The sequence below is a fragment of the Acartia tonsa genome, chromosome 9, assembly GCF_053477335.1.
Source record: "Acartia tonsa isolate MP-2025a chromosome 9, ASM5347733v1, whole genome shotgun sequence".
Classification (NCBI taxonomy): Eukaryota; Metazoa; Arthropoda; class Copepoda; order Calanoida; family Acartiidae; genus Acartia; species Acartia tonsa.
Window position 1 is genome coordinate 21,360,639 of NC_137268.1, and position 21,838 is coordinate 21,382,476.

General features: G+C 39.3%; 1 protein-coding gene across 8 annotated transcripts in view; it reads left to right on the forward strand.

The window, feature by feature from the left end:
* The first annotated feature begins 1,897 nt into the window (after window positions 1-1,897).
* The window catches only part of LOC145328487 (uncharacterized), a 32,464-nt gene continuing 12,523 nt past the window's right edge, over window positions 1,898-21,838 (forward strand). For all 8 annotated transcript variants that reach the window (XR_013882467.1, XR_013882468.1, XR_013882469.1 and 5 more), the window contains exons 1-7: window positions 1,898-2,181; window positions 2,796-2,852; window positions 3,099-3,152; window positions 3,370-3,466; window positions 3,919-3,981; window positions 7,039-7,186; window positions 7,826-7,919. Coding sequence is in view for 1 of the 8 variants with exons in the window: in XM_080172196.1 (XP_080028322.1) it covers window positions 2,133-2,181; window positions 2,796-2,852; window positions 3,099-3,152; window positions 3,370-3,466; window positions 3,919-3,981; window positions 7,039-7,186; window positions 7,826-7,919 (562 nt within the window). In the remaining 7 variants the exon portion in view is untranslated. The remainder of the gene's footprint in view (window positions 2,182-2,795; window positions 2,853-3,098; window positions 3,153-3,369; window positions 3,467-3,918; window positions 3,982-7,038; window positions 7,187-7,825; window positions 7,920-21,838) is intronic.

A 21,838-nucleotide genomic window follows, 5' to 3' on the forward strand; every position in this document is an offset into this window, starting at 1 on the left:
GCCATAAAGTTTAATTTAAGTACGTCTAGTTAAATTGTTTAAATTGTCATATATCCTGTATAAATTTAAGTAATTTTTAGGTATACCTATCATACGAAAATTTTGTTCAAACTGTAAATAATGTTGAATATATCCTCTCTTAATAAAATATGATTGATCTTCGCCTTGATTGATTTTGTCATCCTTGTTTTACATATAATTGTCCACAAATTACTTCATATCAAATACCATATTTTGGAGATAAAAAATATTTATACAACAAAGACCATAATATAAAGACTTTTTCTCACTTAATTTCTTTATTCATCTTTTTTGGCACAAAAAATAATAATAATAATGCAGAGAGGCCACTACCACCAAAGAAAGACAAATTTATAAGAAGGAAGAAAGAGAACCTTTTTTCCCACGATAAACCTGCCAACTCAAAAATACCATTATACCATAAAAAGTAAGATTAAACTACTTTTTAAACTGAAAAAAATATAATATTTTTTTTCAGAATTAGAGAAAGCTATTTGATCTTAATAGTTTTGTTTATTTTAAAATGGTTTTAAATATTTTTGTTTTGGTAGGCTTTGTTTATTTTTTTTACTTTCTCTCTTTGGCACCAAGTGTACACAAACATTAATTTTCGTCTGCTATCAAAATGTCGTCTTAGTTTTCTGATTTTTGAAGTAAGGTTTTAAAAAATTAATATCATACATTTAAAGATTTGAATACATTAATAACAATATTTTTTGTGAATATTTTGTTTATCCTTTTTATTATTCCTTTTGATTGTGTAAAAAGTTTTTTAAATACTTCATCTACAAAGCAGAAAAATATCATAAACTCATCCTTATATAAAAAAAATAGCATAAAAAACACCGCTGGTTTAAAAGTTTTTTTCGAAATTATTAGCAGACAGAATACTTTATACAATAGAATATAGAAAAGCATTGAAACTCAAGCCAAAAATGTAATTTAATTATCGATTTTTAAGTTTCCTCTGAAAGAATATCACTCACCGCTAGTTTTCTTTGGTTGCATTTTGGATAATTTTTATATGTAACTTTCTGATCAAAATTTGACTTCTCTTTTCTTTGGTTACTAATTATTTGCATTTAAGTGAAAATAAAAATAATTAGCCTTAAAAATGTTTTATTTAATAGCGCAGTGTGGTTTTATGTATAAAGAGGTTATGAGCAAAATGTTTTGACCAATCACAATTTATTATTACCAGACAGTCATTTCTCATTGGTGGAAAGACATTCAATGGCTTTGTGTGAAATGATAACATTTAAGAAGACGCACTTTTTATTTAGATTTACTTTATTTTATATTTTAGACTTCAAAATATTTAAAATTTTAAATTCAACCTTTTTATAACCATTATAAATTATTTTTTTCAAAGTAGAATTATTTTGTAACTTTTTAGTTGTTTAATGTCTAAGTAGGTAAAAGTTGCGTCAGTTTATATTATTGTTTTGATTAGAAATTGTAAAAAAGTTGGAGCTCGGAGTTTTTGCCGGATTTTTTATCAAAACATTGGAAAATTTGGGCAGCTTCATAGCTTTACAACCCTCTCAGACACCTCTGCCTTTGTCTGCTTGTTAAATATTGGGGGGATGTATTTTATACGGTTAACTAATGATCATATTTAGAAATTGTTATTTTGTCAATGAAATAGATTTTTTGATAAAGAATTAAATGTTTTTTTTGTCCTTTTAAAGACAAGACATATAAAAGGCTGCTTATTTATATTATATTAATTCCAATAATAAAAAATGTTTAATGAATTGAAATATTTTAGGTATATAAGTTTTTTTAAACAACTCTCTAATTTTACATGAAAGTTAATTTGTTCATCCTGACTGTTTATGATAACATTTAATTATGTTCATTTTTTTTCAGAGTGAAGTAGATAAATATTGCTTGGTAAAGAAGACAAGAAAAATAATTAAACAAATAATTTATCAAGTGCTTAGCACTCTAAACAAAAATTTACACAAATAATCAACAGTTCTATTCTAATGAATGTAAAATGTCAATCACCTAGTGAATAAAAATAACAGTACAAAAAGTTCCAAACTTCATAAAATTTGAATCAAAATAAATGTTAAAAGTGTCACCTAGTGATTGAAATTGTAACTATGTTTCCAAATCAGCCTGGTCGAGACTCTTGGGGCTCTCCTGTTCAAGGTATATTTGTTATTGTACTCATTTAATTAGAAGTCCTTTTTTAATTCAGTGTTGATCCAACTAACAGAATCTTAAGGTAAACATGCAAGGCATTTATGTTCTTTTATCTCAGCTAGGCTTTACACTCTTTGATTCATTTAATAGTGTTGACAGTAGGAGGACACAAATTAACAATTATTTGATGGTGAAAAAAAACAACTGTAAATTAGTAATCAAGGTTCTAATTTAAGCAGGGAGGAAGGGGACATTGGGCTGTTTGTTCCCCAAAGTCTTGAAAATAATATTTTCTTAATCCTTGGCTCAACAACTTTGGGGACTTTTATTGCATTCTAATTAAATTGGTTGATTTATTAGGTTGAGTGTCCAAACGTTTCAACTATTAATTGCAATCTACAGAAGGGATAATTTTGTGTATTATTATTGGGGATGTCCATATATTCATCGGCCATTGTCTTATCCCTCTAGATCCCTGGATTTAAGAATGGTATAATTGATAAATTCACATAGCCTAAATTCACCATATAATAAAATCTATATATGTATATACCTTATCACTTTACATGGAATCACCACATGATTAAAACATTTAAAATTACGAATTCTTTCTGTTTTAGGTTCTGGTTATTATGGATCAGGGTATGGACCTACTGGCAGCTGGTATAATTGGACAGGTATAACTCTACTATAAATCATAATGAAATTTTATAATCTAACATTTTCCTATATCTAGGTATTCCTTATGATTTTTATTGTTTGTTTGTTATTAGCTGCAGATCCTTTACATGGCAAAATTAAAATAAACTTTGCTTTCTAGGCTTGTTTAGGCTGTAAGCTGTTTAATTTTCTTTAGAGTATGTCCATGTCCAATCCCACATAGAATCTTCATTTTAATTCTAAAAATATATTTCTCTGTTAAGGACAAGCAAGTAATCGAAGCACTAACTCTTGGGGATATAACCCTCAACCTCATGGTAAGTTATGAATACTCAGACATTGTTCTATAATGCATGGCTTCCCTTACTTTGTATGTGCGTGAAATTGAATTTATGCAAGGCTCTCAAATCTAACTTAGTCTAGTTTAATTAATCTTATTTGTCATTTTTCCTTTTTGTTCACCATCACTATAAGTTAATATTATTTGAAATGCCTCCTAGATATATGTACTAATACTTTTAATAATTTGAACAGGACTCGAACCCGAGACTGCCTCTGGTGCTCAATCTCCGTACAGTAAATCTTCCAAACTGGGAATTAACACAAATATTTACAGTATCTACCAAAACAGGTTTGATGATTTTTTGAGTAATTTTTTAAAAGGCTGCCAAACTCCTATGCCTATGGTTTATAAGTAGAAATTTTGGTGTTTGATGTATTTTTGGGTATTTCACTTCTTAAAAATGTATTAGGTACCTATTTTCTTTAGGTATTGCAATTTCATATTGCTCGTTATAAAACAAAATACCTATATTGTTATAAAAATGATTATTTTTGTAAAAGAATTCTTTATTTAATGGATTGAGGATCTACTTAGAGAGATTGTGTATGATCCAGTGTTTTATACCTATGCTTTATGAAAAAAAGTATTTGATCTATGTTAAAATAGAGCTTGCTTATAACCTTTTATGATATTTTTTAGCTTTTAAAGATATTTTTGATGTATAAAACAACGGATTTTACGCTATATATGTCCTGGTTAGGTATTATACACAGATTTTTATCTATCTTCTTTTTTTACAGAAGCCAAAGCCATGACAGCAACTCCATGCATCCTCAACTCGATACAAAACTTACCTCACCAAGGTGAAGATTTATTTTCTTTTTAAAAGAAAGTAAAATGATGTTTTTCCTATTATTTGCTTGTGTCTACTCTTAAAATAATACCTAGATACTTTTAAAGTAAGTTGTCTTTCCTTTAAAGATAACGACATCAACATCCCAAATGAATATAAACCCCGAACCACTTCATTATGCAATCTACATTTTCCTGGATATTTTGGCTACGGTAGACCATAAGTGTAAATCTTTACAGTACATTGTTTCTATTTGTTAAAGCAACACATATGATAAAAGAAAAAGATTCTGTTTAAAGTAAAATGCTTATATTTCAATCAAAATCTATATTTTTGTATTTTTTACCGATCCACTTCATTATGCAAATCAAAAGAAAATCAATGAGAAAACGTTTGTTTTGCCCTTTTCTCCACTTTTTAAAATTAATTCTGATAAAATAACAATTTTTAAAGAGATTTATGCATTAATTATAATGAAAAACAGTTTAAGGTAGATTTTATTGATTTTTCTAAATAAGAAATAATTGAAAATAAGAAACTCTATCCCTATCACTTTAGAGGACAGCTGCCGACCCCCAGTCTTATGGATGAAGCTAAATACATGTAAAAAATAAAAATTTGTCTGAAAAGTATACAAAAATGTTTTTTGATGTGTTAAAATAATCCATTTTAAAATCTTGATTTTGAGGATGATGGCCATTAAGATGCTCTTACTGGTGGTGATGGTGAGCTAAATGTTATCAAAGTGCATGCCCTTGAAGAAAACTTATATATTGAACTATGGTCCAATTTTTGTAGTCATAGCAGCCTCCAGCCAAGCAATATTAAAAAAGAAAAAAATTGCAATTTTAATTACTAAAATTCATAAAGTAAATAATGTAGTTTTTAGATAATGGTTATATTTCATGTCGAGAGGCTCCACTGGAGGCTGCTATGATTACAAAAAATGGTAGGGTAAAGCGGGGCGAACTCGGTGTTTTTTTCAGTTTTTTGAACCTGCAAATCGTAAAAATTATTTTTTTTAAATGGGACCAAGACCAGTAGAAAGATCTCGGAAAAGTCGATCAGGTCCTAAAAGGACGTAAACCTAGGACTATGGGAAGTTTGTCAAAATTTATCTCTAAAACGGCACCGACTTCGCCCCGCCTTGAGGCGAAGTCGGTAGGGCATTTTCAAGCTTCGAAAAATCGATGACGTATTGATTTTATTACAGCATGCCCAAAAGGTAAAAGTTGCTAAATGTAATAAAGAGTATGCACAAAATTTTTTATTAAGATAGGTCAATTTTTTCTACCAAAAAAAATAATTTTTCTGAAGTACGCGAAATTTGACTTTTTTTTCGAAATTTTTTTTTGATAAAAAACATAAAAATACTACTAGAAAAATAACTTTTTATGACTTTTAAGGCCTGTTCCTTAAAATTCAGGCAATTTTGAATAGATTTGGCCAAAAAAAAATTAGTTCTATTAGCAAAATTTCCTGAAAAATTCAAGTTGAAAAAAAAGAAAAGTTTGGCAAAATCTGTGGTCGATTTTCCAGCTTCAAAAAACCTATAACATATTGATTTAATTACAGCATGCCCAAAAGGTTAAAGTTGCTAAATGTAATAAAGAGCATTAACAAAAAAAATTATGAAGATCGGACAATTTTTTCTACAAAAAAATTTTTTTTTCTTCAAAGTACGAGAAATTTGACTTTTTTTTCTCGAAAATTTCACTTTTTTATATAAAATTGAAAAAGTTAGTACAAAAAGTGAAAAAACCGAGTTCGCCCTGCTTCACTTTTAGTCGATTTAAGAAAAAACTATACAAGCTTTTTTGAAGTTTTAAACGGAAATGGATAGCCCATTAGATTCTTAATAGTCCCCTGAAGACGTCTAAGCTCTAGCTCTTACCAGTTTTTGTCCAACTTACCGTTTTTCCGACCGAAGCAAAAAAATCGAAAAAAAAAATTTTTGTCGTCCGACTTTATGACCCAATAAGTCCCCTAAAAATTCATCTCACAAAAATTTCATTTTATACTTTTTTGTAGGCAATTTAATAAGGAACAAATTTGATTTTATGTTTTTTTCTGTCAGTCGATTAGAACATGGAGAAAAATGTCATTTAATGAAGGTGTGTAAAAAAATACCGACTTCGCCTCAAAACCGAGATCGCCCCGCTTTACCCTACATAGGTTAATAGACAAGTTGTTGTAATGGTCATGTACTTAGATAACATTTAGCTCACCTTCACCACCAGTAAGAGCATCTTAAAGGCCATCATCCTCAAAATCAAGATTTTAAAATTGATTTTTTTAACACATCAAAAAACATTTTTGTATACTTTTCAGGGTAATTTTTATCTTTAACATGTATTTAGCTTCATCCATAAGACTGGGGGTCAGCAGCTGTCCTCTAAAGTGATAAGGATAGAATTTCTTTTTTTCAATTATTTCTTATTTAGAAAAATCATTAAAATCTACCTAAAACTGTTTTTCATTATAATTAATGCATAAATCCCTTAAAAAATTGTTATTTTATCAGAATCATTTTTTAAAAGTGGAGGAAAGTGCAAAACCAACGTTTTCTCATTGATTTTCTTTTGATTTGCATAATGACGTGGATCGGTAAAAAATACAAAAATATAGATTTTGATTGAAATATAAGCATTTTACTTTAAACAGAATCTTTTTCTTTTATCATATGTGTTGCTTTAACAAATAGAAACAATGTACTGTAAAGATTTACACTTATGGTCTACCGTAGACAAAATATCCAGGAAAATGTAGATTGCATAATGAAGTGGTTCGGGGTTTATAATATACGTGGATATTATGACAGGCGAAAAATTGTCGTCAATGTAGGTTGCTAACATGAAACTCGTTTATTGGTCAGTTCGTTCATCCAGTAGAAGTGGAATTGATGGGATAAAGAGGGACAGATGGATGGAGAGGATCATTATTTTCCAGCTATAATTTTCACTTATTTACAGTACATGATAATCTGGTGTAAATCCATAGGTACACACACACAGATAATTAATACATTAATTTATTGTCAAGTGTTTACCTAATTTAATAAATAAAGGAGTGACCTGATGCCACCAGAGCTTCACCAAAACCCCCGTGGAGGTGTGCAAGAAGGTCAAGGTGGTGTGCCAGTAGGTCAAGGTGGTGTGTCAGGAGGTCAAGGGGCGGAGTCTGAATCAGCAGAAGCTTTGTTTACCTCGTGCATGCAGGAATAGGATTCACATACAATATACCTTTAAAAGAACTTTTCTATCAATTTTAAGTTTGTTATGTTATGATTGGAATTCCTCCTACGTCTAACTATTAGGTCCCATTTATTAGGATGGGGTAAGCTAAAGTTAGGAGTAGGCACTAGTCTGATTTATAATTTTGGATAGTCCAACTGATATTATTAGGGCGTAGAATTCATAGGTACCAAAAATGTAACTTCGCAATCTTTATAAGCAGCGAAGTTACTCTATAATTCCCGAATCCGGCCGGCAAATGCATTTATCTGGACTGCTATTGAAAATAGTTATCTGATTCTGTTAATGGTTGCTCTTTAAACTTGCGTTTTATTGTTCAGGGATATAAAGGAATAAGACTATGGCCGATAAATTAATGTACATCCCCAATTATGATAAACAAAATTACCCCTTCTGTAGATAAATAATAGGTAGTCTTTGAAACTTTTAAACACCTAACTTAAAGAAACAACCTATCAAAATTCACTTAAGTCTCCAAAGTTGTTTAGCCAACAAATAAAAAACCTTATAAAACTTTGAGGACTAGTGCAGTGTAATAGATAACCCATTGTCCCATCTCTCTCTGACTACCTATGGTTATGTAAATTTGTGTGAATTTATCAGGAGCAGACAAATTTAATATCTCCAACAACTAACTCACAGCCAGTTAACAATAACAAGGACGTGGGGAGACATAGATCTGGCTCTGCCACAGGTCACAAAATACTAAAGCAATTCATAACTTTGGGATCTACTGCAGTTCACGGTAAAATATTGCTGGTAACGAATATTGCTAAAAATTTATGAATTTTAAAGGCTGCTAGCTGCCAAACGGCTGAACGTACAGATCATACCCGCACACCATTATAAGCGGCAAAAGGAGGCCTACAAATAATCTGGAATAGCCAAGATCCAATGATGAACAGAGAAAGCTTCACTGAAGAAAAACCGCGTAAAATAGGTCTTTTTCGCGCATTTCTTTGCACTGCAAGATAAATATGCATTACTGATTTATGGCTATTCCAGATTATTTGTAGGCCTTTTTATGCCGCTCAAACTATGTGCGGGCATGATCTGTACTTTCAGCCGTTTGGCAGCTAGCAGCCTTTAAAATTCATAACTTTTTAGCAATATTCGTTACCAGCAATATTTTACCGTGAACTGCAGTAGATCCTAACTTTGATATGTCTGTAAGTTCGTCTGACACATGAGAAGTTTTTTTTTATAGTAAAACAACGTTTTTTACTTCAATTTTATTTATCTTTAACTTTAAGTTTCATCCTTCGCTATCTTCAGAAAGTTTTTTATTTACACAGTTTCTACTCAATATACCAATACATTATCTTCTCTCTTATAAACTCCACATGCAGGAACATACAATAAAAAGACGCTTGAAGTAGAAATACATTAGGTATAATTGATGCCATTTGATACATCCTATATACTTCCTATAACTTCACTGGCTGTAACAGGATAATTGTTTACTGAAAGGGCATCATATTTTCTATATTTTTACTATAGATATTTTATTAATCATTAGATATACCATTTACATCTAAATACTGTTAGTCCTTTTCATCTTTTCATCTAAGGGGGGGGGGGGGGGGGAAGTTTGTACAGTTATAGGAAATGAAATTCAGTACCAAATTTTGCCCTGGCCGTTTGGGCTTGTTTTTATAGTTATCAACCTAATTCTTTTTGTAAGCGCTCTTATATGATTGGATCTACCTGCAAAACTTTAAAAATTGAATTTTGGGACTTTCCCTTAAAGGGGCTAGTGGAGCAAAAGACCCCCAAACACTAAAATTTTAAGTTCTGAGCCTATTTTCAGAGATATTGAGATGATTTTTTTTATGAAAACTTTTTTCACAAAACCGAACTAAATAGCCATTACAAATTTCATTTTGGGACTTTCCCTTAAAGGGGCTAGTGGAGCAAAAGACTCCCCAAACACTAAAATTTTAAGTTCTGAGCCTATTTTCAGAGATATTGAGACGATTTTTTTTAATGAAAACACTTTTTAACAAAACCGAACTAAGTAGCCAATACAAATTTCATTTTGGGACTTTCCTTCTAGGGGCTAGTGGAGCAAAAGGCCCCCCAAACACTAACATTTTAAGTTCTGAGCTTATTTTTAGAGATATTGAGATGATTTTTTTTATGAAAACATTTTTCACAAAACCGAACTAAGTAGCCAATACAAATTTCATTTTGGGACTTTCCTTCCAGGGTGTAACGGATCGGACGTCCTTGTTGACTTTTTAAAAACCAAGATAGCCCGCCTCGAGCGGTGGTGACGGAGCTACTCGTTGAGTTGGTAACGTTGGCTGAGAGAATACAAGAGCGAAGACTCGTTCCCTTTGTTCGACGTCTCCGATACGCAAATAACACAACTATTCACGAGTACCCACAGGGGATTTGTAAGTTTCTGGATAATTAATGGCAGCTAGGAATAGCTGCATAAAAATTAGGATTAGATCCTCTAATAAAGACTAATTCTGCGGAACTGATATATTTTCAATAGACAAACATAGTTTACACAAATTAATGAATACATATACATATAGGAAAATTACAGAGTATTGGAGGGCGTTTTCTGATCATACAGGGATGGCTAGGGATACACGTAGGTCTGCACATGACATTTAAGCAGGCCGGAGTGTATGTTGAGTTTCCCGAATGGTCACGTTCAGTTGTGCCGGGGAAATCTCCGTGATGCATTGAGGATGCCGTCCCTGGATATCTGGGGCCTTTCTAATAAAGAGTACAAAATTAGATATCTCCTAAAACCTACACGCGTAGACTTAAAAGGTCAAATATACATATTTATACTGCACATAAATATGTATTTTGATTTCTTGGAAAATTTCCAGAGCTCACATGATAAAATCATACAATTTTACAGAATATTAAAAGTACTAATGTTTTATAATCAATTACGAGATCCGTCATTTGTGGGCTTAAAAATGCAAATAAAAGTAAAATCAATAGAGAAAATTAAATGCTTTAAAATGCTACTAACTTCATAAAAATCTGTCCACTCGTTTAGAATATCGTAATGTCATTCTGCTATATTTTATCAGTATCTCAAGTAAGCCCCACTACATTTTCTCCCCTTTTTATCTGGCTTAACAGACCTGCCAGATAACATAACGCTCAAATTGGCAAAGACAATAGACTAGACGGCCAATTATACCTATTATTCTGTCATGGTATTAAAGTGGATATTTTAGGTGGCCTAGTCGCAGTGCTGTATGATGGCAGGGATGCAGGATCCAAGAGGGTAGGCTGTAACTCTGTCATTTGTATCTTCGGGGTTGATGTCGTTGGTAATAGCGACGTTGTCTCTGCTGCCGTAGTAGGTTCTCACCTCTCAGATCTGGTGTCGGCCTTCTTCTTTCTCATAAGCTTCTGATAGGAATGCTTGTTGTAGAGGTATAGGTGGGCAACTAGGGCGATGGCGGCTCCAGGGCCTACGCGTAGAAAGGTAAGGGTGATACATATCAGATCAGTAATAAATTTAAGCTCTAGGATGACCAGGCATGCGAATGCCATTAGATCGCCGTATTCATGGAGCCAGCTCTTGACGCTGTTCCATAAGTCAATTTCGCGCTCTAAATCCGGCACTAAATTATCAAGGGTGTACAGGGGTAAATTGTTGGTAGAAAGTTGGTTACAGTTTCCATCTCCAACGCAGAGTCCGTAGGTAATCTCCTTCAGGCTCGCTTCGGTGTAGGAAGGGAAGGTCAGGGTGTGTAACCATTCAGCTCTCTCTCTTTCCGTGTAGATTCCTCCATGGCTGTAATCCGTCCAGTTAACTAGAGGGGTGTCGATGGTCATCTCCATGGGGGCCTGAGTCTTGATGATGGCGGGGGTCAGCTGTACCCAGCCTTCCTTAGATTTGACAGTTAGCGGGAAAGTCGCAGAACATGTTACCCTTGTAAAATGCAACTTATAATGTTTAGTTGCGGCGTCGGCATAGCCATCAGGGTCCAAAGGTATATCTTGATAGCAGTTGACGTCATCCTTGATCTTCTGGGTCCTCTTGGTGCATTGGAAGGTCATCAACAGATCTCCTTTCAAGAGTCCATAGGTCTGCTCGTGCAGCAGGACTGGTTGGTCTGCCTCTCCGTGGTAATGGGTTTTGCATATGGTCTTCCGTAACGTAACATCTAATTGGCTGAAGGTTTGGCGCATGCTATAAGCTAAATAATTTAAATGTACTGCAGCTTGAAGGTTGACATCTATCTGTCCGGGGTCGATGGTGGCGAGTCTGCGAGTTCGCTGGTCTTGCCCAGGTAGATCCCATCGTGGTCCGTGGTCAGGACATTAAAGGGGCAATGCATTAACTTCATTGCGCCTGTGGTGTTGAGTAAAACTTGTTGCTGGTGGTCCACTAAGTAGGTGTCCATGGTGGTGAGGGGGTTGATGGTGTTGACCATCTGTAGAGTGCAGGAGCTGTCGTTGATGTTCCACACAAAGGTTGCGGCGCCAGTGATGCACTCCCCTTTATGATATGGACATGGTAGAGATAAATGGTCGGTTTCACTCTCTACCTTGTTGTTACTAACCAAGAAGGTCTCCTCTTTAAGCAGAATCTGGTACTCGGCTAGCTTCAGGGTGTTGTAGTGGATAGTGTCGCCCATGCGGATGGTCTGCCCGATGCAGGTGATCATGTCATCTTCCATCTTCGGCTAGGGTTGCCGAAACATAGGTGGGCCGGTTGAGTTTTACCTTGATGGGGTCACCGTAGCCAGAAATTTGATATTCCTGGACTAGTGACATACGGCGGCAATTTTCTGCAGTAATCTCCTCGTGCCTCATCGTTTGGGGTACCTGTTGCAATTTTAGGTGACCCCAAACTCCGCACTTAAAGTGGTATAGGGATACCCTCACTTCGCAGGAGTATCCATATACCTTCGTCAGAGTTGGTCATTGCAAAATAGTATAGCGCTCCTTCACTGGAACTTCTTCTGTAGGTTCCTCGGCTCTGCATATTGTTTCCTTGTTAAATTTCTTAATGGTGGATGGATTTGTGCAATCAATGATGTCCAGTGAGTAAGCCTCACTAGTTGGTGCTACCGAAGCCGTTAGCACCGCGATCAGTGGTAGGAAGATTATCGACATGATAAAATTCCACCTCGCGAGTCTCCAGGATCACCGCTTGACAAACTCGTTGTCCTTTGTTAAATTCCACTGCTTCGGTACTGAGATTCCAGAAGACTGCTTGTATCTCGCCGGTTTAGTCGCTGTCCACTAATCCTGCTAGTAGAATTACTCCTTCCCGTTCTATGCTTGAACGGCCAAATAACTTGAGAAAGTATCCGGGGGGTACACGTGTGTGTAGCCTGAGGGGGACGCAAGTTTGCTTTCCAGGGGGAAGGATTGTGTGGGCGGGGCAGTATATGTCATGGCCCGCACTTTCTTTCGTGCCCTTGTGTGGCAGCTTTACTCCGCGTTTGACGGGGATTCTGATTGTCCGCGCAAGTGTCGCAACTGCTGGCGGGTCCGGCGGGTCCATTTCCTCGTCCGTGCTGTCCAACACCTCTTTGCTCTCCTCAACTTGCTGTTGCCAAAGTGTCCCACTCCTCTGCTTCTTGCCTCCAGATTTAGCCCTCTCCCCTTTTTCGGGTGAGTCCGTGTACGGCTCCTCATTATCGCTTAGAGCGCGCTTCTCTACCCGGGGTGTGTATGTGTATGTGGCTCGCTCGCGCTCTCGATCATGGCGCGGTGTTTGTGGGGGCGAGCCTCTTCTCGGGCTTCTCTCTCTATCGGTGGTTCGCTTAGCATCTTTCCGCTGGATGCCGGAACCTGACGATTTGCAAGATCGATCTCTCCCTCTCCTCTCACTTTGCTCTCTGCGCGGTGTGCGCGGCATCGTTGGTGATCTGGGTGGTGGTGTATCCGGTAGGGGAAGGTTGAGGGGGTCAATGTTGGGCAGTGGTGGCGGTGCTCCTCCCGGTGCGTTGGGTGGTCCTCCCTCTTCATCGCTATTATCCCCATTTGAGAAATCAACTCTTGGATTAGGCGGCTTCGCCTGTTTTCTTGAGTTCAAGGGAATTTGCTCCCCTGCTTCATCTCCGTCTTCTTCAAATGGTTCTGGGGGAGAAGTTGGGTCTCCATCTGTCATTGCTGGGGGTTAATATGGTTTTAACCGACCCCCATGGACAACCAAATCTTCTTTCTCTCCCGCTGGTATTGTCTGTATTCTGTATAAAACGTTGGCACACTTCTCGGTGATTAAGTATGGTCCACTCCAATGTTTGGTCATCTTCTTCTTTGCTTTACCATGGTTGGGTGCCAAATAAAAAACTTTATCGCCTACTCTAAATTCGCGATCGTTGTGATACTGCAAAGCATTTCTTCGAATGGTGCTTTCTTGACTCTTCGCCATGGCTTCATACATGGTCGTGTATCTATCCAACAAATTTCTCACTGCTGTGGGAATATCCTTGTCATCTTCAGGGTTCGGTAACCGCAAAATCAAATCCGCAGGTAGAGTAGCTTCTCTACCCTGGAAGGTGAGAAAGGGGGTCACGCCGGTGGTGCTGTGGATCCTCGTGTTGTATGCCAGGACAACTCCAGGTAGATATTTCGGCCATTCGGTCTCCTGTCCTTGAATCACAGTTCTCAGCGTCTCTTCCATAGTCTGGTGCCACCTTTCAATGAGGTTGCTCTGGGGGTTCGCCACGGGGCCTAGCTCGTGCTTGACACCGAGCTTCTGCAGGAGCATCTTCATGATGCTGTTGCAGAACTCTTTCCCCTGGTCGCTGTGGAATGCCTGCGGGCATCCAAAAGTGCAGATAAATTTATCCATTATCGTCGTAGCTACCTCATCAGCGGTCTTCTGTTTCAAGGGGTACGCCTGAACAAAGCGTGACCATCCGTCCTGCAGCGTCAGGATAAAGTTGTATCCTTCTGGCGTTGTGTCGAACTTGCCTACCACATCCATGTAGATTGTCTGCAGCGGATACCCGTTCTGGATGGGTACATGTGCGCCTATCTTGATGTTCTTTTGGACGCAGTCGTGACAGACGGGGATCCTCAGACGGATGTCTGCTTGATGTCCCACATAGTAGAAATTCCTCAAAAACTTTGATATCGTGGAGTGCATGCCAAAGTGCGCTCCGGTGGTCTTTCTGTGGGAGTGATTGAACACCTCTGGCGTTATCCTCTTAGAAAATTTTGTTTCAATTTTTTTCAATTTTGTACCCCCCCCCCCCCCCGACTACCGACGAACAACTATTTTAGGTTAGGTTAGGTTTTAGGCTAGGGAGCCGAGCGCTGCGGCTAGGCAGGCAAGGGGGCCGAGCGCTGCGGCTAGGCAGGCTAGGGAGCCGAGCGGGTTCATAGTTCGTTGTCGGGGGGGGGGGGGGGGTACTCAAATTTTCAATATTGAAAAAAAAATTTCTAAGAGGATAATACCACACCTCTTCTCTCAGGGACAAAGGAACCATTATCCTGCGTCCTTTCCCTGTGAAGGTCTGTATCTCCTGCTCCAGAACTCCATCTTCGGCGATTCTCAGAGTGTCGAAAATCTCGGCCAGCTGGTGCACGTCCCTACTCTCTCCACGTAAGGTTGCCTTGTCCGGTGCACGCCGGTCATGACCAATCCATCTACGAACCTTTTCTAAAATTGGGTCGTCTAACTGATGCCGGTATACTCTGTCTTTATACCGCTCGGTGCTATGGGGGAGGTCGTCCTCACTCTCATCAGCCACAGCTCCGATATACTCATCTTGCTCAGCCTCTTCCTCGGCTGTCGGCTCTGGCATATCAGCGTCGGTACGCCGGCTTAACGCGTCGGCGTTGGTGTTGAGTCTCCCCGGCCGGTGAACCACACGGAACTCGTAACCAGCCAACTCCTCGGTCCAACGGGCCATCATCCCGGTGTTCTTCTTCAGTGACTTCAACTGCTTGAGGGCGCTGTTATCCGTGTTTATTTGGAACGGCTTGAAGCTCAGGATCGTCCGAAACTTTCTGATGCCATAAATTACGGCGGAAGCTTCCCCCTTCCACGAGGGATATCTCTGCTCCGCTCCAGTCGTCTTGCGTCCCATGGCGGCGATCAACCTTTCGGCGCCATCTTGGACTTGACTCAATACTGCACTAATGGCTCTTCCTGAATAGTCCGTCGTCAGTTGAAACGGAGTATCAGCCTCAAAATCTGGCACAGCTTGGATGGGTGCACTCTCGAACTTGTCCTTCAACTGCTGGAACTGCTGGTCCATACCTGGGGTCCACTCTAGCTTCGTGGCCTTCTTCTGTGCATTCATTTCACATGTCAAGTCGGCGTACTCAGGTATGAAGGACCTGTAGTACCCGTAGAAGCCGAGAACGCTATTCAATTCGGCTACTGTCTTCGGCGGCGGCCAGTTTCTGATGCGCTCCACATAGTCAGGCACCATCCCGATACCTTCCTTACTCAGCATGTGGCCCAAATATTGTATCCTCTTCTGGAATAACTTGCTCTTCTTAGCCTTCAGCTTGATTCCAGCCTTGCGGTGGGCCTCAAAAACCTGTTGCATCTGTGGCACATGATCAGCAACTCTCAGGTTATATGATATGACATCATCGAGATAGCATTGCGCTATCTCGCTCCCCAGCGGGTTCATGGCGGTGCTGATGAATCTGCTGTAAACCGCTGGTGCTGTGCTGATGCCAAAGGGCATGCGGCGGAATAGCCACAAACCCGTTGGCGTGGCAAAAGCCGTCAGCTCCCTGGATGCTGGATCGATGGAGATGTTGAAGTAGGCAGCCGTGGCATCTAACGTAGAATACACACGGTGCCCTCCTGCGCGGTCCAATAAGGTCTGTATCCTCGGCAGCGGGTAACTGTCCTGCTCTAAGCAGCTGTTCAACCTGCGGAAGTCCACTGCCCATCTGATCTTCCCGTACTTCTTGCGCACAGGAACGAGGGGGCTCGCCCATGGTGATGAACTTGGCTCGATCACTCCTTGGTTGAGCCAGTCGGCCATCTGCGCCTCCAGGTCCTTCAACATCTTAGGGTTCAACTCCCTATATCTCTGCCGAATGGGCTCTGTTCCTGGCTTGAGTCTCAACTTCATGGTTACCAGGTCTGTGTGCCCAGGGGCCTCTCGACTGAATATGTCTCTGTACTCCCAAATAAGCTCCTTGACTTGTTTCTTGACATCGGGATGTTCGTTCAGTAGTTCGTTGTCCTCCATCTCCAGGTCCTCCCACATTTCCTTGAATGTGGGGTTCTCCATCTGCTCCTTCGTCATAGGCTTGCCGTGGTCGCCCTCGTTGCTCTTGGACATAGACTGTATATACTCATGGGGCTCTCTCAACACTAAACTTTCTGTGTTGATCACCATACTGCTATCCTCACAAATCTCGGCTGTAAACACGCACCCAGCCGCTGCGACACAAGGCTGCTCCTGGAGGTTCACAACAGGTATGCGTAGAATTCCATTTTGCTGGGCTCTGTATACACCTTCCAGCACACGCACTTGACTATCATCTAAAACGGCTTCTTCTACCATGACAGTCATTTGCGGACGGATTTCTCGACTGGGAAGAAAATTCAAGACAGACACAGTTTCCCCTGCGAGAATCCTAGTCGCTTGGACGGACAAACAGACAGGACGCGGCCTCTTACCTAACGCGACGGTTTTCAAACGAACGGCCAGCCCTTGTGCATTACGAAGCGGTCCCTTGACATTACGAGTCCAAACATTTTTGCGCTCAAAATCTACTTTTGCTTTGTGCTTAAAAGAAAGTTGCGCAACATAAGACTCGACGGAAATTGGTTTAAGTTCTAAAAAATCTCGTGAATGGTGCACATTACCATTAGCAAAATTATCTTCAGCTTTACATAATTCTTTAACAGTGGGTTTACAAACATTTAAGGCACTACTATAGCTACTTATTTCTGCGTTCAACTCCTCGAAGGCTCGTAATGAAACACTTATCTGAGGGTTGGGGGGCGAGTGCTCCCCCGGCGGTTTTCCAGACCGCTCTTCGTCTTCTGAGGCACTTGCAGCCTCGGAGTCGATGGACTGCACAAGCGGGACTCTCTTCTCCTTCACGACCAATGTCGCCTGCACGGGTGATGAATAATCCAGGATCCTGCGGATCTCCTCGACCCACTTGCACCCAAGGTTGATGGGGGTGCGAAGCTCAGGTATAACCAAGGCTTCCTTGGTGTAGCTAGGACAGTCATCTCCCAAGATGACGCTGATGTTGTAAACACAGCCGATGACGTCCATATCTCCGCCATTCGCCGCTGTTCCTACTGTTAAATCGCAAGGAACAATCGGCAGCTGTAACTTCCGGGCTAACTCCTCATTTACGGCGACTCCCTCATGCAATTTATTACCGGTATCGATGAGACTGTAGGTCCGCACAGTCGGTCCTTTTGCACGCAGGCTGATCTTAACCATGGCCCAGGCGCCTTGTCGTCCTTGCATCTGGTTGAGGGTGGTAGGGTCTACAGCTGCTGAGGAACTCCGCCCTACCGACAGGAGCCCTCTCTGCCATTTTTTTAATTCTGGCTTCGGTGGCCAGACAGTTGACATCTCCATAATATTGCGCTTGGTCGTCATCACCTACGCCACTGTTGTTGTCTCCAGGGTCGTTGGCACGCATCTCTCGCATGGCATTGCGGACACGATCTTGCTGCTGCCGTCCGCGTCCATTGCCGCTGGCGTTCTTCTCCTGGTTCCTCTTGCGCACGTTTGCCAGCCTGTCCTCAGGGATAATACACGTCTTCTGCCAATGGCCAGGCGTGCCACACTGCCGACAGTTGCCTTTCTACTTGTCCTTGGTGGCACCGCCCGTACCTTTACTCGCTTGCTGCTTCTTCTTGGGACAATTACGCGAGTAATGGCCATTCTGGTTACAATTGTAGCACTTGACGCTACTGTTCCCCTCTCCGACGGCGTTGACCTCCATGTCCTCCGTGCCATCGTTACGATAGACAACATGGTTGGACGTGGTGAGGCCATCCATGGAGGTGTCCTCGGCATCTCCATGATGAATGAGCTGACGTTGCATGGCAATTTCATTCATGATGGTGGCGCGTAAAACAGCCATGCTGGTGATTCCGGGTAACTGGCAAAAAACTCTTTTGTGTACCTCTTGATGGCGTAAACCAAGGGTTACCTCTTTACGGAACTGCTGAGGGTCGCGGTTGTCCGGGGAATAGGCTTTCAACCACATCTGGTCTTTCTTAGCAAGGTAAGTCTGGGGAATCTCGTTCTTGCCTTGCGACAACTGCTTATACGCATCCTTGTTGATGTCTGAATCCGAGGGTGCTAAAATGATGGCGTCCAGCCTCTCCATGACTTGGTCGTAGCTGAGCACATCTTGGTTGTTGGCGACTTCTCTGGCCATCTGGAACGCTTCCCCTTCGAGACTCTGGATGTATTGGCCTTTCCTGCCCTCCTGGTCCGATGCATGATGGCGAGCAATTTTAAACGCATTCTCCATTCTCGTCTTGTGGCCGTCCCAGTCCTCTCCTGCACGGTTACAAAAACGAGGGAAATTCTGCTTATTAAGCTTCCTGCGCTGGTTTTCCAACCATGTGTTGCCTAGCTGGATGAGCTGAGCCTGCTCATTCGGCGCTCCTTCTATCTGAGCCTGTTGAATCGCACGATTCAAATTCAACTGCTCTAGGTCGGCAGCTTGCCCCATGGTTGAAACTTAACGAAAGTTCTTCAAAATTTGAACAAAACTTTACCAAATTGGTGCTCCAAGCGTCAGAATGGTCCCACACTGGTCTCCAAACACAGTATTTCTCGTCCTTCCTGGCCTCAGTTCTCATACAAACTGTCTGGTTGCACACGATCGTCCGAAATTACCGTAGTTCCTCGGGGTAATTTCCACGTAAATCTCCTGTTGAGCACTTAGTTGATCCAAACACAGCTGTCACCAGTTTCGCTGTAACGGATCGGATGTCCTTGTTGACTTTTTAAAAACCAAGATAGCCCGCCTCGAGCGGTGGTGACAGAGCTACTCGTTGAGTTGGTATTGTTGGCTGAGAGAATACAAGAGTGAAGCGACTTGTTCCCTTTGTTCGACGTCTCCGATACGCAAATAACACAACTATTCACGAGTACCCACAGGGGATTTGTAAGTTTCTGGATAATTAATGGCAGCTAGGAATAGCTGCATAAAAATTAGGATTAGATCCTCTAATAAAGACTAATTCTGCGGAACTGATATATTTTCAATAGACAAACATAGTTTACACAAATTAATGAATACATATACATATAGGAAAATTACAGAGTATTGGAGGGCGTTTTCTGATCATACAGGGATGGCTAGGGATACACGTAGGTCTGCACATGACATTTAAGCAGGCCGGAGTGTATGTTGAGTTTCCCGAATAGTCACGTTCAGTTGTGCCGGGGAAATCTCCGTGATGCATTGAGGATGCCGTCCCTGGATATCTGGGGCCTTTCTAATAAAGAGTACAAAATTAGATATATCCTAAAACCTACACGCGTAGACTTAAAAGGTCAAATATACATATTTATACTGCGCATAAATATGTATTTTGATTTCTTGGAAAATTTCCAGAGCTCACATGATAAAATCATACAATTTTACAGAATATTAAAAGTACTAATGTTTTATAATCAATTACGAGATCCGTCATTTGTGGGCTTAAAAATGCAAATAAAAGTAAAATCAATAGAGAAAATTAAATGCTTTAAAATGCTACTAACTTCATAAAAATCTGTCCACTCGTTTAGAATATCGTAATGTCATTCTGCTATATTTTATCAGTATCTCAAGTAAGCCCCACTACACAGGGAATAGTGGAGCAAAAGACCCCAAAACACTAAAATTTTAAGTTCTGAGCCTATTTTTAGAGATATTGAGACGATTTTTTTTAATAAAAGCATTTTTAACAAAACCGAACTAAGTAGCCATTACAAATTTCATTTTGGGACTTTCCTTCTAGGGGCTAGTTGAGCAAAAGACCCCCCAAACACTAAAATTTTAAGTTCTGAGCCTATTTTTGAGATATGAGATGATTTTTTTAATGAAAACATTTCTAACAAAACCGAATTAAGGAACCATTACAGATTTTATTTTGGGACTTTCCTTCTAGGGACTAGTGGAGCAAAAGGCCCCCCAAACACTGAAATTTCAAGTTCTGAGCCTATTTTTAGAGATATTGAGACGATTTTTTTAATAAAAGCATTTTTAACAAAACCGAACTAAGTAGCCATTACAAATTTCATTTTGGGACTTTCCTTCTAGGGAATAGTGGAGCAAAAGACCCCAAAACACTAAAATTTTAAGTTCTGAGCCTACTTTCAGAGATATTGAGATGATTTTTTTAATGAAAACATTTTTAACCGAACTAAGTAGCCAATACAAATTTCATTTTGGAACTTTCCTTCCAGGGGCTAGTGGAGCAAAAGACCCCCAAACACTAAAATTTTATCTTCTGATTATTTATTTCAGTTATTTGAAAAAAATTTTCATTAAAAAAATCAGCCATAATATCTTTAAAAATAAGCTCAGAACTTAAAATTTTAGTGTTTGGGGGTCTTTTGCTCCACTAGTCCCTGGAAGGAAAGTCCCAAAATGAAATTTGCAATGGCTACTTAGTTCGGTTTTGTTAAAAATATTTTCATTTGAAAAAAAATCATCTCATTATCTCTAAAAATAGGCTCAGAACTTAAAATTTTAGTGTTTGGGGGTCTTTTGCTCCACTAGTCCCTAGAAGGAAAGTCCCAAAATGAAATTTGTAATGGCTACTTAGTTTAATTTCTTCAAAAATATTTTTATTAAAAAAATCGTCTCAATATCTCTAAAAATAGGCTCAGAACTTAAAATTTCAGTGTTTGGGGGGCCTTTTGCTCCACTAGTCCCTAGAAGGAAAGTCCCAAAATAAAATCTGTAATGGTTTCTTAATTCGGTTTTGTTAAAAATGTTTTCATTAAAAAAATCATCTCATATCTCAAAAATAGGCTCAGAACTTAAAATTTTAGTGTTTGGGGGGTCTTTTGCTCAACTAGCCCCTAGAAGGAAAGTCCCAAAATGAAATTTGTAATGGCTACTTAGTTCGGTTTTGTTAAAAATATTTTTATTTTAAAAAATCATCTCAATATCTCTAAAAATAGGCTCAGAACTTAAAATTTTAGTGTTTGGGGGGCCTTTTGCTCCACTAGCCCCTAGAAGGAAAGTCCCAAAATAAAATTTGTATTGGCTACTTAGTTCGGTTTTGTTAAAAAGTGTTTTCATTAAAAAAATCGTCTCAATATCTCTGAAAATAGGCTCAGAATTTAAAATTTTAGTGTTTGGGGAGTCTTTTGCTCCACTAGCCCCTTTAAGGGAAAGTCCCAAAATGAAATTTGTAATGGCTACTTAGTTCGGTTTTGTGAAAAAAGTTTTCATAGAAAAAATCATCTCAATATCTCTGAAAATAGGCTCAGAACTTAAAATTTTAGTGTTTGGGGGGCCTTTTGCTCCACTAGCCCCTAGAAGGAAAGTCCCAAAATGAAATTTGTATTGGCTACTTAGTTCGGTTTTGTTAAAAAGTGTTTTCATTAAAAAAATCGTCACAATAGCTCTGAAAATAGGCTCAGAACTTAAAATTTTAGTGTTAGGGGATCTTTTGCTCCTCTAGCCCCTTTAAGGGAAAGTCCC